The 15105-nt window shown below is 44.4% G+C and overlaps 1 protein-coding gene across 1 annotated transcript in view; it reads right to left on the reverse strand.

The window, feature by feature from the left end:
• Positions 1–12588, reverse strand: part of ARSI (arylsulfatase family member I) — a 70606-nt gene extending 58018 nt beyond the window's left edge. The window contains exon 1 of the mRNA XM_077468294.1: positions 11505–12588. Within this exon, the coding sequence (XP_077324420.1) occupies positions 11505–11824 (320 nt within the window). The 5' untranslated portion in view covers positions 11825–12588. The remainder of the gene's footprint in view (positions 1–11504) is intronic.
• Positions 12589–15105: the final 2517 nt, after the last annotated feature.

Below are 15105 nucleotides of genomic sequence, written 5' to 3' on the forward strand. Positions count from 1 at the left end.
TGGTTGTAAGGCTTGGTTCATACCTCTGTGTTTAGTGTGGCTCGCATTTGTATGGGCACAGCAGCTTATTTATTGAATGGACTGCTGTACTGTACCTGTAAGAAAAGCAGGAAAAGGGCTCCTGCACCTTTTTAAGACTTCAACCAACTGGAAATCGCATGGTACTTTTGCACCATGCGATTTCCCACACCTGCAAATGCACTGCATTATTATATATTATATTAATGGCAGCCCCATGCGCCTGTAAAATAGAGGCACGTTTTAGCTGTGGGTGGTTGTGGGTGCGAGTACAGGTGCGATTCCCACACCAGCAACCACTGGCACATGTGTGAACCTAGCCTAAAGGCAGAAAGCATTTTACCTTAATGCATTCTCTGCATTAAAGAGGAGCTCCAGACTCCTTTCAATATAAGAACATTTACCTGTCCAGGGATCCAGGGATGTCCTCAGCTGAACCAATTCTCCAATCTGCTTCGGGTGCAGGCACCGGCATCTCTAGTAAGGGAAACATAAATTGAAGCCTTGCATCTTTCTAACTGTGCATGCACCAGAGTCGCGCTGGGCAGTGTCAATAGTCCGTAGTCTTCTGGGACCTGTGATGTGTCCCAGAAGACTGCAGGGGAAGGAAGGGGCAGAGCCGGAAGTGGGGGCTGGTACCTGTCATAACCAGACAACAGTTCCCCCTCCCTCCCAAAAAGTGCCAAATGTCGCAGTGGAGGGGGGTGCAAACCAGTGAGGTTCCCCTTTTGGGTGAAGCTCCACTTTAAAGTAAAAAAAAACTTCTGTCTTCAGCCCCCCCCCCCAGTCCCCCCTAAATACTTACCTGGGTCCAGTCTCAATCCAGTGCTGTGCCCGAGAGCAGTGGCTCTCTCTATTCTATCCCTTCTCTCTGGACATGGAGGCAGCAGTGGCAGAAGACATTGTCAATCGAGTCCTGTGTGGAGTGAGCAGGGCCAGAGCTGAGCTGCACTGTGAGTGTCAATGGACACACAGAGCTGGCTTAGGATGGAGCCTGTACAAGTGCCCCATATTAAGCTGTTTTGTTATTTAAAAGAAAATACCTTTACAATCACTTTAAAGTGAATGTAGATTCAATCACTGAAATCCCATATAAACTTTAACATGTTACTGAAAACATTATTTTCAAAATTTTTTAATTTAAAGCTTCCAATAAAATAGCATCCCTTTGAAGGTCTTTATTAAGGCACCCCATGTTATAGGGTGGCAACACTTTGTCCCTGCTCCTCCTTTGTCACCCAGTCACATGGTGCCCAGAGAAGACTACAAGTAGCCATTTCAACACACATGGATCATTGTGCTCACCATTAGAGATGGCCTTACGGTTCGACCGGCGGTCGGTTCGCGGCAAATTTTGCGCGTTCGCGATTCGCCAAACCGGCGGACTTCTGGCGCTGTTCGCCCAGCGGATATATGCGTTTACATTGTGAAAGAACTTTGACCCATGATGACACATCCATCATGGGGTGCAGGACAGCCAATTGAGACATTTCAGCACATGGACAATTGGACATTCCCCCTACCTTATAAATAGACCTGATCTGGCGGCCATTTTACATTCTGTCTTTTGTCAGTGTAGGGACAGGATGCTGTGTGGAGCAGGGACAGACTGTAGTGACACAAATCACTAGCTATTAGGTCCACAAAAGTCCTTTTAAGGACTGGTATAGGTGTACAGTATATAGGGTTCTGGTGCACTGCTGTGCTGGTGATTGTTGAGCGCACTGCTGACTGATTCTGCAGCTGTCTTTTGTCAGTGTAGGGACAGGACGCTGTGTGGAGCAGGGACAGTCAGTTTAATCACTAGCTATTACTATTAGGTCCACAAAGGTCCTTTTAAGGACTGGTATAGGTGTACAGTATATAGGGTGCTGGTGCACTGCTGCTAACTGCTGTGCTGGTGATTGCTGAGTGCACTGCTGACCGATTCTGCAGCTGTCTTTTGTCAGTGTAGGGACTGAGGGACAGTCTGCAAATCACTAGCTACTAGGTCCACAAAGGTCCTTTTAAGGACTGGTATAGGTGTACAATATATAGGGTTGTCGTGCACTGCTGCTGACTGCTGTGCTGCTGATTGCTGCCCGATTATGCAGCTGTCTTTTATCAGTGTAGGGACTGAGGGACAGTCTGCAAATCACTAGCTACTAGGTCCACAAAGGTCTTTTTAAGGACTGGTATAGGTGTACAATATATAGGGTTGTGGTGCACTGCTGCTGACTGCTGTGCTGCTGATTGCTTCCCGATTCTGCAGCTGTCTTTTATCAGTGTAGGGACTGAGGGACAGTCTGCAAATAACTAGCTACTAGGTCCACAAAGGTCCTTTTAAGGACTGGTATAGGTGTACAGTATATTGTACAGGAACTGTTGGCTTGCCCCTCGTCCAGTGTCCTGTCCGAAAGGACGTTCAGCACAGCAGGGGGGATCGTGACTGATAAGCGCACTTGCCTAGCTCACAACAGTGTTGACTACCTGACATTTATAAAAAATTAATGAGGCATGGATCTCAGAGGAATTCAACACATGTGACCAGTAGACCATGTATATGCATAACTCTGTAAACAATGTATTTAATCGAGCACACAAACTTTTTTCTACATTTGGCTCACTTCCTTGTACAAAAAAAGCACACCGTACTATATGCCCTTACCCTCCTGTTTGAAGAGGTTGAGCGGTGTCATATTTTTGGGTCCCGCAGCGAGTTGCTGGTATCAGTGCTGCTGTCAGTACTCTCTATCTCGGTGCTGGTGTCAGTGCTCTCTCTCTATCTCGGTGCTGATGTAGTGTCAGTGCTCTCTATCATGGTGCTGGTGTCAGTGCTCTCTATCTCGGTGCTGGTGTCAGTGCTCTCTATCACGGTGCTGGTGTGGTCTCAGTGCTCTCTATAACAGTGCTGGTGTGGTCTCAGTGCTCTCTATCTCGGTGCTGGTGTGGTCTCAGTGCTCTCTATCACGGTGCTGGTGTCAGTGCTCTCTATCACGGTCCTGGTGTGGTGTCAGTGCTCTCTATCTCGATGCTGGTCTCAGTGCTCTCTATCATGGTGCTGGTGTGGTGTCAGTGCTCTCTAACTCGGTGCTGGTGTCAGTCTTCTCTATCACGGTGCTGGTGTGGTGTCAGTTCTCTCTGTCACGGTGCTGGTGTGGTGTCAGTGCTCTCTATCTCGGTGCTGGTGTCAGTGCTCTCTATCATGGTGCTGGTGTCAGTGTTCTCTATCATGGTGCTGGTGTCAGTGCTCTCTATCACGGTGCTGGTGTCAGTGCTCTCTATCACAGTGCTGGTGTGGTGTCAGTGCTCTCTATCTCTGTGCTGGTGTCAGTGCTCTCTATCTTGGTGCTGGTGTCAGTGCTCTCTATCTTGGTGCTGGTGTCAGAGCTCTCTATCACGGTGCTGGTGTCAGGGCTCTCTATCATGGTGCTGGTGTCAGTGCTCTCTATCTCAGTGCTGGTGTTAGAGCTCTCTATCACTGTGCTGGTGTCAGGGCTCTCTATCATGGTGCTGGTGTCAGTGCTCTCTATCACTGTGCTGGTGTGGTATCAGTGCTCTCTATCACGGTGCTGGTGTGGTGTCAGTGCTCTCTATCTCAGTGCTGGTGTCAGTGCTCTCTATCACGGTGCTGGTGTCAGTGCTCTCTATCACAGTGCTGGTGATCATCTCCTGCACCCTCTTCTTAGCCTGCCCTGACCTTTCCTCTCCTCCATGGCCTTCATGCACTCCTGAATTGTCAAAATTTCACAGATAAAAAAAGGATGCTTGTAGTTGTCGATCCCAGATTCACTTAATACTTTTGTTATGTCAGTGTCCATGTAGTGGGACTATGTGTGCACAGCTAGTAAGTATTTTGTGGCTGAAAATATGACCTGTAGGTTTTTAAGGTTCGCCTGCCATTAAAGTAAATGGGGCCCGCCGCGAACTTTGCGGTTCTCAAACTTTTGGCCGTGTTTGCGGTTCGCGTTCACGAAACGTCCTGTCGTAAGTTCGTCCATCACTACTCACCATCACAAAATGCTCTATAAGAAATGTCTCACAGCCATGGCAGGAGTGAATGTAGACAGGAAGTGACTAGTGACCCCACAATAGGGATAAAACTTTTTGCGCAAAAGGGAGTTTAACAAGACACATGGCTACTCATTAAAATTAGAAGAAAAGAGGTTTAAACCTTAAACTCTCAGCAGGGAGCATCAATAGTTTCAAGAAACTATTAGATAAGCAACGGAAAGACCACAACATACAGGGATATACAATATAATACTGACATATAATCACACAAATAGGTTGGACTTGATGGACTTGTGTCTTTTTTCAACCTCACCTACTATGTAACTATGTAACTATGTAAGTGCCAACAAAGAGGCTGCAGGAAATCAGTTTTTCTTAGATGCAAATAAAAGTGAAAACAAGTATGGTATGCAAAGATTCAGTAAACTAAATGCCACTCAGCAGGTTTAGATCTGAGTTAAAGCAATAGTGGATGAGTGGGATGAGTGGTCACACTCGGTATTTAATTAAGTTCTTTGATCACCCATCTCAAATAGCCTCCATGGCCATAGAATTCTGTAACTTTCTTTCAGCTTTCTTCCTTACCACTCTTCATTGCACAATGACAAATGGCTTTGTGTTGTGCTGTAACCTTGTATATTTAGATTTAGATGTGTATGTGAGCCTTTTCATCACCCCTGTGCCTGCCATTACTCAGACAAGTCTCAGGTAGGTACATCCTATCATTCTTAGAAGCAGGAAGTTGATTCCATAGGGAGATCTGCAGAAACTCTACACCTGAAGGCAAAATGGTCCTTGTGAATGGCAAGAACACAGCAATCTCTATTTTTCTTTTTTTTTTTCTCATAGCTTAACCCCTAAACAGCCTGTGCACTAGAGGTGAAAAGCTCACTTTGTACAGACATTTGAAACGTCCTGCTTGTTATATTTATGGCATGCTGCTTTTTTCTCATCACACGGGTTAATGTCAAATAGGATGGGAGCCAAGACAGCTTCTTTGCTGGCAAGAGTTTCTGGCTACACAAATGATCTCTTGTTTACATATTCAGTAACTTTAGTCCCTCTGCAAATGACTCTCTAGGAAGTCTGCTCCTGGCTATTGCCAACTGAATTTTCACAGAACGTGGGAGCCCTTCATTTAGGGCCTACGTCTATATCAGTTAGGGGTGCTCTACGGACTAGTAACGCTAGAATAAATAGGCTTAGGGCTATTTGGGTGCCATAAAATATGTAGCATAATGTAAGGATCAGCCCAAGAATTTGCTGTTGCGCTCATTGACCCTAGTGGTTTAGGGGCAGTGCCATGCATTGATCAAAATGTGGCCCCTTTCAGCAGGGACCTGAGGAATTTTGATCTATGTATGGGCACCCTGGATGTACAGAAGTCGATCAACTTCTGTACAAACACCCTGCTGGGCTTTTCCCAAATGATCAGTGCCACCGGCTATAGCCAGCAACATTGATCTTTGTCAGTGGCGGCTGGTCCATATGGGACGCAGGGGTGCCGCCTCCCTAATCTCCATGTGCCAGGCCCTAATCTCCATGTGGGGCACCGGATGCTTAGATTTCAATTAGCTTTTTTTATTTTTGAAGCGCGTGATTACAGCCTGCAATAAATAACAAAAATTATATATATAGGGTGCGCTAAAATCAACCTTTTACCATAGCACAAATAGATACTTCAAAAAATTGCTTGTATATATTACATCCAACGTGATGATAATTATTAGTGATCAGGACTGATGACCCTCTGAGTGCTCAGTGCAATATTGGAATAATTCAAACTAAATACAAACTTATGATACTGCAAAAGACTATAGAGTGTCTTCAAAACACTGATAATGGGGATTGGACAACCCCAGAATGCACAGGGTTAGCCACAGAAACACAATAGATAACCTATTAGTGAGATTAAAATAATGATAATAATACAACCAAAAGACCAACAATAGTTTCCCATTGATTAGCACCTGATTAGCACCTGAGGCTCTAATTGGCTTCAAAAAGGTTAGACTCAGGGCCACAAGCCCACCCACTTGCGACATTAGTGAATCAACATTTGCTATTGTCTTCCTGCTTCTCCTCCCAGCCAATCAGGACAGGAAGCAGGTCTTGAGATCGGTTTGGACGGGAGGAGAAGCAGGGAAAGCCGCCCGTGACCTGTGGGGTAAGTGAGGACCTGGCCAGGGTTTTTTTTTGCCCCCCAAAAAATGGAGCACCATCCCCACTGATCTTTGGGATCTCACTGTGGGGGAGACTTCCTGCCATGAGAACACATACATAACCTACCAGGAAGTAATTCCCTCATACACATCAAATGTGGAATCGGCACATTTTTGTATAATGTATGGCCTGCTTTAGGCCTCGTTCACACAGGGTGTACAATACCCACCCAATGGAGGGCTGTGTTTACCTGCATAGGGATTTACAGGTGCCCCATGCATCCCTGTTCAGGCAGTCCCACTGATGTCTGTTTAGATATTGGGGTTGATTTACTAGTGTCTTTGCTCCAGGGCTTAGTAAATGAGGTAAAGCTTCACTTTGCAAAGAATACCTAATCACATGCAAGAAAATAAAAGAAAACTGCATTTTTCTTGCACACTATTGGATAATGGAAGTCAGCAGAGCTTCTGCTCATTTACTAAGCTGTGGAGCAACTGCACTTGCAGAGTGCAAATGCACTTTGCAAAGTGCACAGTCTATTTGCCAGTGTTTTTTTTTGGAGGGGCGGCAATTCAGCCAATTGGATGACGGGTCTCAGGTCCCACTTCCTGATTGGCCGGGAGGAGAATCAGGTAGACAATACTAATTTGCTACTGACACATAACTGGGTTATGTGTCTAATTCGCTACTGACACATAACTGGGTGGGTTTGGGGTGCAGTGCCCTGCTCCCCGAGCCCCCCTTTTTTGAAGCCTATTAAAGAATCCCCCATTGGAATCCAAATGCCCTGTGCCCCGCATGTAGATTAGGGGGCCAAATTCATGAATTGGGGGGCCCCATATGAATGGTCCACCATTGCTATTTGCCTTTAGTAAATCAACTACATTGGGTCCTAATATGACATCCATGTGGGTGTCGGAGGCGCATTCGTGTCCCCAACCTCAGTGTGAGTTTGGGGAAATGCACCCACATAGATGCCATATTGACACACAGCCAAAGTGTTCGTGTAGCCACTGTGTCCGATTAGACATCAATGGGACTGTCTGCACAAGGTTGCATGGAACACCTGTGCATTCCTATGCGGGTAAACACAGCCCTGCATGGACGTAAGGTGTTGCATGCCCTGTATGAATGAGATCCCAAAGCTGCCATAGATGGGTTTTTTCTCCGATTCCTGCTGATTTGTCTAAAAAGCAGATTAAAAATTATATATTGTAGGTGAATCTGCCAGTAACACATACTTCCCGTTCTAGATTGACAACACGCACTCACTCTAATCTTTTTATGGTAGGGCAGCATTGGTAACACCTTTACAGGAATTGTGTTAGGATTACAGAACACCTCTCCTCTTCTCTTCTTTATGACATACATGGGGATTGTACTATAGTCAAAGGAGAGGATGGGACAGGGCTGATAACACTGCATAGAGCACAAGAAAATACAAATTGGCTGGATTTCTGGCAGGATCAACTGGTATTGTTTTACATTTATTAAACAGATATAACAGTCATTGGTATATTTAACAGACCAAAAGGGAGCCAATAAGAGAAGTTCATTGTTAGGGTTTACATTCACTTGAATTTTTCCTTTAACCTTTTTCCGACCAGCCGCCGCAATTGTACTGCGGCAGAATGGTACGGACAGGCGATTTGCCGTCATGTTACATTACTGCTTAAGGCAGCCACTAGGGCAGCTGGCCCCTGGAGCCAATGTGAGTGCCCGGCGGTCTCAATGACCGTCGGACTCCTGCAATCGCTCGTAACATGGCGAGAACTGGGATCTGTGCCTAAACACAGAGATTCCGGTTCTCTGAGGGGAGAAGTGACATATCATCTGTTCATACAAAGTATGAACAGCGATCTGTCATCTCTAGTCAGCCCCCTCCCCCCTTCAGTTAGAACACACACTAGGAAACACAGTTAACCCCTTGATCGCCCCCTAGTGTTAACTGCCAGTGACAGTTTGACAGTTTTACTGTATTAATACTGTATTAATGCCAATGGTCCCATAAATGCGTCAGAATTGTCTGATGTGTCTGGCATAATGTCGCAGTCCTGATAAAAATTGCAGATCGCTGCCATTACTAGTAAAAAAAATAATAATAATAATACAAATTTTATAAATCTATCCCCTATTTTGTAGACACTATAACTTTTGTGCAAACCAATCAATATACGCTTATTGCGATTTCTATTACCAAGAATATGTAGAAGAATACATATCGGCTTAAACTGAGAAAAAATGTGCTTTAAAAAAACAAAATGGGGACATTTATTATAGCAAAAAGTACAAAATATTGGGAGTTATTTATGAAAGGCAAATCCACTTTGCACTGCAAGTGCACTAGAAGTGCACTAGGAAATGCAGCCACTCTAAATCTAAGGGGTAGATCTGAAATGAGTGGAAGCTCTGCTGATTTTATCATCCAATCATATACCATCTAAAATGCTGTTTTTTTATTTTCCTTGCATGTCCCCCTCGGATCTACAGCAACTTTACTTCCAAGTGCACTTTCAGTGCAAAGTGGATTTTCCTTTAGTAAATAACCCCGATTGTGTTTTGTTTCAAAATTGTCGCTCTTTTTTTTTATAGCTCAAAAAAACAAAAACGCAGAGATGATCAAATACCACCAAAAGAAAGCTCTATTTGTGGGAAAAAAAGGACGTCAATATTGCCCCACCGCACAATTGTCAGTTAAAGTGATGCAGTGCCGAATCGCAAAAAGTGCTCTGGTCAGTAAGGGGGTAAAATCTTCCAGGGCTGAAGTGGTTAAACTTAGCGCAAAGGACAAATTAAGTGTTAGGCTAATGATATATGTTAAAGTGTTTGCAAAGCCTTGTCTTTTGTTTTTCTTACAGTAACAAACACGTTATACTTACCTGCTCTGTGGAATGGTTTTGCATCCTCAATCCTCCACTTCTGGGGTCCCCCACTGGTGTTCCTGGCTCCGCAATCCCCACCTCCCGCTGATTGCCTCTATAGCAAGCCACTTGCCATGGGGGCACACGTGTGTGCTAACTCCCGAACCCCACTCTGAGTGTCCATAAGACACACAGAGCAGGGTTCGGCCCAGCCCCCTGCTCCCTCATCATTGGCTCTGATTAAAACGTATCGGGAGCTATTGGCTCCCGCTGCTGTTTCTGAACCAATCAGGAGCGAGAGACCCAGCTGAGCCTTAGCTCTCATTCATATCAATGGATCGAGATCGGGCTCAGGTATGTATTTACGGGAGGATGCATGCAGAAGATTTTTTACCTTACTGCAAAGGTAAAGCTGAACTCCGGGAAAACTAAAAATCTTTCCTTTCCAGTAGGGCTCCTTCCTCAATACAAGGGTTAACTACTCATTTATGCCTATTGGATCGGGTAAAGCACTTTTGGTGACCTGATCCTCTGCTCCTGCAGGATCATCTCCACTGCCTCTGATACCCTGCACTCTGGCAGGGTACCCTGCAATCTAAGGTCCTCTCGTGTCCTCTGCAAGTGAGGGTGTTTTATTTTCCTGGAGTTCAGCTTTAAGGATGGATGATAGCTGGAGAAGAATGTGTGCCTAATGAGAAATTTATGTATGCTTTAAGAATCTAAAGTCCCACACCAAAAGGGTTTCTGGCACTGAACACGCCTTTGGTTTTTCTTTTTGGAAAATGGACCCACTTAAATTAAAACAAAGTAGGTATCAGCATTTGTTTTGCTTGTTTTATAGCCTGTATGCTAGCTCCAGCAGATCCTAATGATCCTAACACATAGAATAACCCTTTGGCAATAACAGGACTATTGTTTTTGGGACAGACATATATTTCTAACTACTCATTTCCTTTCCAGCTACACAATTGGGAAGCCATAAACTATTCAATTACTCATTGAATTATTTCTTTTCAGAGGTTCACTCATCCCCACTGTGCATCCTTCTGAATCTTTCCCAAATATCAAAAGAAAAGATCATTTTAAAGTACAAAATAAAGATCCAATCACATCTGTGCGCTCGCTTTGCTTGGATTTTGGATATCTAGGAAGTGCAGACAAAGCCCCTTTGTCTTGCTTTTCAGTTTTATCTTGTGGGGCTTTTCATATACATGCACTTAAGGAAACCACATTGTCTGAAAATACCACATACTTATGTAACCACATTAATGTATACCTCAATGGTATTATAAATGAATAAGCATGTGTGGTTTCAATTGGCATTTTAGTAAAGGAACTTTGGAAAAAGTTTACTTAACTTTTGATTTAGGTGGTCACAAATAACACACTTAAAAGTCAGAATGCCTTGATGTGCATGGGTCAAAACTGTGCAAAATCTTGAACTTGTAAGGATATTGTATGATTGGTGAAAAGGACAAACGTATTTGTAGCCCATAGAAACCAATCAGGTTTTATCTTTTTCTCCACAGTGTCCAAAAATTTAAGGGAACAATAATTTTACCCCAGGCTGTAAAACAACCATTTTTTCAGTACTTCAGTCCCAGGTTACATGTGGCACGCTATAGGGCACTGATAAGACACTATAGGGCAATGATCTGTCAATGAAGATTCAGCTGGCGTGCTGTAGGTCAAATGACTCAACATTTTTGCGTTAAGTCATGTGACTTGGAACCGAAGCACAGCGGGAGCAGGTTTTTACTGCTTTGTGGTAGGTGATCAATACTTTTACTTCCAAGTCTTTCTTTAGTTTAGGAAAGCTTTTAAGGTAAGAATACCCAACTTCATGACTTGTGTCCACTTTGAGCAAGGAATTGTATTGCTTGTTCTGGACAGCAGTTTGAGTCCTCTTAGCCCCCGTACACACGGTCAGACATTCCGACAACAAAATCCGTCAGATTTTGTCCGAAACTGGTGTTGAATATACACAGTCAGACAAAGTTGTCGGAAAATCCGATCGTTCGTAACGTGATGACGTTATTTAGTTACAGCGGGACTACGTTCAGGCTAGTAGCCAATAGCTTTGGTCTAGGAATTTGATCCGAGCATGCGTGGCACTTTGTCCTATCGGAATTCTCTACAAACGATCAGACTTTGTCCGATCGGATCATGTTGTCGGAAAATTTTTATATTTAGCTCTCAAACTTTGTTGGTCGGACATTCCGACTGAAAAAGCCTGATGAAGGCTACACACGGTTGGATTATCCGACAACACGGTCCGATCTGACACTTTCCGTCAGAATGTCCGACCATGTGTACAAGGGCACAAGGGTACAAGGGCAACAACCAACTGCTTTCACAATAACTGCTAGTGTCTTCTAAAGGAACTGTTAAAATGTCAGAAAGAAACCAGACCCTAGGAAGCACTTGAAACCAGTCATTCATCTTTTCCCTAGAAAAGTGGGTACTTACCTGCCAGTGATAAGCTGACTACGTGAAGGTGTACATATGGGCTGCACATAATAATTCTCAAGCTTGACCCCCTCAGCTGCAAGGCGATCCAGCGTGGGAGTTTGTATGTCCGACCCGTGGTACCCTATATCGTGATACCCTTGGTCATCAGTAAGAATGAAGATGATGTGTGGAGGCCTCGGAGAAGGAGGTGCCTGAAATTCAGCTGGAGCATCACCGGGGCTGTCTCCAAGTACTACTGGCTTCATCCAATCCCAGGACATATAACCAAAGCTCAGCAGGCTTACTAGAGAAAATCCTGTTAGCGTTTGAACTGCCATATCCACGCTCTGAGCAGCAGGCTGTCACACAGGTTGGAAAAGCTGTCGTTAGCTGGCTAGTGTCCTGGCATCAGAACATTAATTTTCCCGAAAAGAAAAGCCCAACTTGCCATCCAGTTTGGATTTCGCAGAATAAAGTCTTAGCAGGAACATGCAGAAGTCAGGGGGCGGTCATCTCTGCTCGAACCTTGTTGGAACCCTTCCAGCAACATGTGCCTACAGGCATTTCTCAGTTCTAGAAGTCGCACAATCTGTCACTTCACAGGCTCCAACCCAGCCAGGACAAAAAAGATGTACTCCAACCTTTAGTTTAGGTTAATCTCTGCTATTCCTTGAAAGCTAGAAAAACTTGACTTGCAAACAATATTGGCCGTCTGCAACAAGGCAGAAGTCAGTAATCTTGTAAAGATGCTGAGAAATCCATTCGATCTCTGTGGAATGTCAGTGCTTTTTATTCCAAAGGAAAAGAAGACTTTAATCTGGAATCCACCAGTCTGTCCCAGCTACATATCCTCAGGCTTTAACAGCTGAAAGAAAACTTTTTAAGACTTAGGTATATTTGCCAGCACTGTGGAGAGTTTGTAACCAGGCCAGGCAGAACTTTGGAATTTTTCCCTGAACTTATCTGGACGCTCAGACAGGGGATAAAGAGAGAAAGAGAGAGAGAGAGACTGTCTCTAGACAAAAGCGAAAGAGGTGTCCAATTAAATTAGTAGTTTGTAGCATCTGTTTGGATCTGACCAGCGCTGGCAGGTTTAAGGAAAGCTCGGGATGCTGGTCCCTCCCAGTTTCTCCAATCCAAAAGGAAAGATTTTAAAGTCAGCCCAGGGCACTCCAGGGTCCTAGTGTGCTCCCTCCCTTTTTAACTCTACCAGATACAGTGAGCTGGGGTGGAATGAATGGCCTTTTTATTTGTTTATGTTTTCATTTTATAGGAAACTTAAGAGTGCATATTTTCAATGAATTCTTAAAAATGAACCTAAAAGAAACTTCTAATGAGATATTTACAGTCTCCAGTGTCAATCTGAATATCTGGATTGTATTTCGGCTTCACAGCTGCTGAGAAAAAAATTAACTGTAAGATAAGTCACATAGAAAAATGTATAGTTTTGAACTAGGTTGTGAAAATTGATAGACTTTAAGTGGTTGTAAACCTCAGACATGAAATATGAACACGGCATATCCCTCTATATTGTCTCAATTAACCACTTGCCGACCTCCTTCCGCATATATGCTGCGCAAAAACTGATGTGCCTGTATGATGGTAGAATAAAAAAGTTTATAATCAAACAGCACTACATTTAGCATAAAGTCCCAGACTTATTAAATTAATAACAACAGTCCATAGCGAGAAGATCTTTGTGTTGAAAGAAAATCACTTAGCTTTGAAACCAAACACACCACAGTGATTCCACACTTTTATCGCTAATGTGCCCAGCCCCCGACAAGAAGATGCGCTTACCAGACAGAAGGCAGAGCATAAGGAGCATTATGGTAACAAGCCAGTCACAACCCTTCGCCTACACCAGGTGTCTTGCAATTCAGGGACAACGCTCCATGTACTGTAGATCTTTATGATGTTCCACACTCCCATACACACCCAATGAGTATGCATATCTATCTCCCATGAAAGAGCGGAGGGTGTAGTGTCAGAGGATGCCGCTATAGGGCGCTGTCCTGATCTGTCACCGGAGCTCTCTGAAGACACACCTCCTTCCTGGCTGCCAAGGATGAAAAATTTTCATTGGGTGTGAATGGGAGCATGGAGCATCATAAAGATCTACAGTACATGGAGTGTTGTCCCTGAATTGCAAGACATCTGGTGTAGGCGAGGGGTTGTGACTGGCTTGTTACCATAACGGTCCTTACGTTCTACTTTCTGGTAGCGCATGTTCTTGTCGGTGGCTGGGCACATTAGCGATAAAAGTGTGGAATCACTGTGGTGTGTTTGGTTTCGAAGCTAAGCGATTTTCTTTCAACACAAAGATCTTCTCGCTATGGACTGTTGTTATTAATTTAATAAGTCTGGAACTTTATGCTAAATGTAGTGCTGTTTGATTATAAGATTTTTTATTGGTGCAGCTCTTTTTCTTCTACTTTCATTATTGTGTGTGTATCCCACAGTGGAGCAGCAGCCTTAAAATTTTCAACATTCACTGTAAATTTTTTTAATATCATTATTTATTTTGTCATTGATTTTGAATTTATATTTTATTTTCATTATTTTTATTATGTAGTATTATTTTTAGGTCTCAGCGTGGTTTTACCCCCTTTGTTTTTTGTACCTGTATGATGGTCTGTGCATGTGGTATGCTGTGGGAGCCAGCCCGCGGGTCAGGCGGACTTGATGTAAGCCAGGGCAGCCACGATCACGATGAAGAGAGGTAGAATGTAAACAAGGCCAATCCCCATTCTGACAAGGGAGGAGAGAGAGATTGCTGTTCCTAGTGATCAGGAACAATGATCTCTCTGTACTCCCAGTCAGTCCAATCCCCCCACAGTTAGAAACACCTCCCTAGGACACACTTAGCTGCTTGATCACCCCCTAGTGTTAACCCCTTCCCTGCCAGTGCCATTTATACAGTGATCAGTGCATTTTTATCGCACTGATCACTGTATTGGTGTCACTGGTCACAAAAAAGTGTCCCTTAACCACTTCAGGACCGCCGTATTGCCAATGTACGTCAGCACAATGGCACAGGCAGGCACAATCACGTAGATGTACGTGATTGCCTTCCAGCGGGTGGGGGGTCCGATCGGACCCCCTCCCGTTGGATACGACGGTCCGGTTCGCTCCAGGAGCGCTCCGTGATGAGGGGATGGCCGTTGGTTTTCGGCCACCCCCTCTGGATCGCTCCTGGCCAATGAGAAGCTTCCTCCCACTGTGTATTGTTTACACAGGAAGGAGGAAGTGATGTCATTCTCCTCGGGGCGGTCTTTTTGACCGGACTACGAGGAGAAGACTAATAGTAAGTGTGCACCAACACTACACTGACATGTAGGTACACACAGGCACACAAATCCCCCCCCCCCCGATCGCCCCCCCCAGTCACAGTGTCACTGATTGCATTGATCATTTCTTTACTGATCAATGCATTCAGTGTCAGTTGTGACAGTAAAAACTGTCAGGACAGTTAGTGTTAGGTCCAGGGTAGCCCCCTATCACCCCCCAATAAATATTTAACCCCCTGATTGCCCCTAGAGTTAACCCTTTCACCCCCTTTTGCCAGTGTCACTAAGCGATCATTTTTCTGATCGCTGCATGTGTCGCTAGGTAGCTA

This window comes from Lithobates pipiens, unplaced genomic scaffold (genome assembly GCF_037356315.1).
Source record: "Lithobates pipiens isolate NorthernLeopardFrog02 unplaced genomic scaffold, aLitPip1_a1.2 Scaffold_8, whole genome shotgun sequence".
NCBI lineage: Eukaryota > Metazoa > Chordata > Amphibia > Anura > Ranidae > Lithobates > Lithobates pipiens.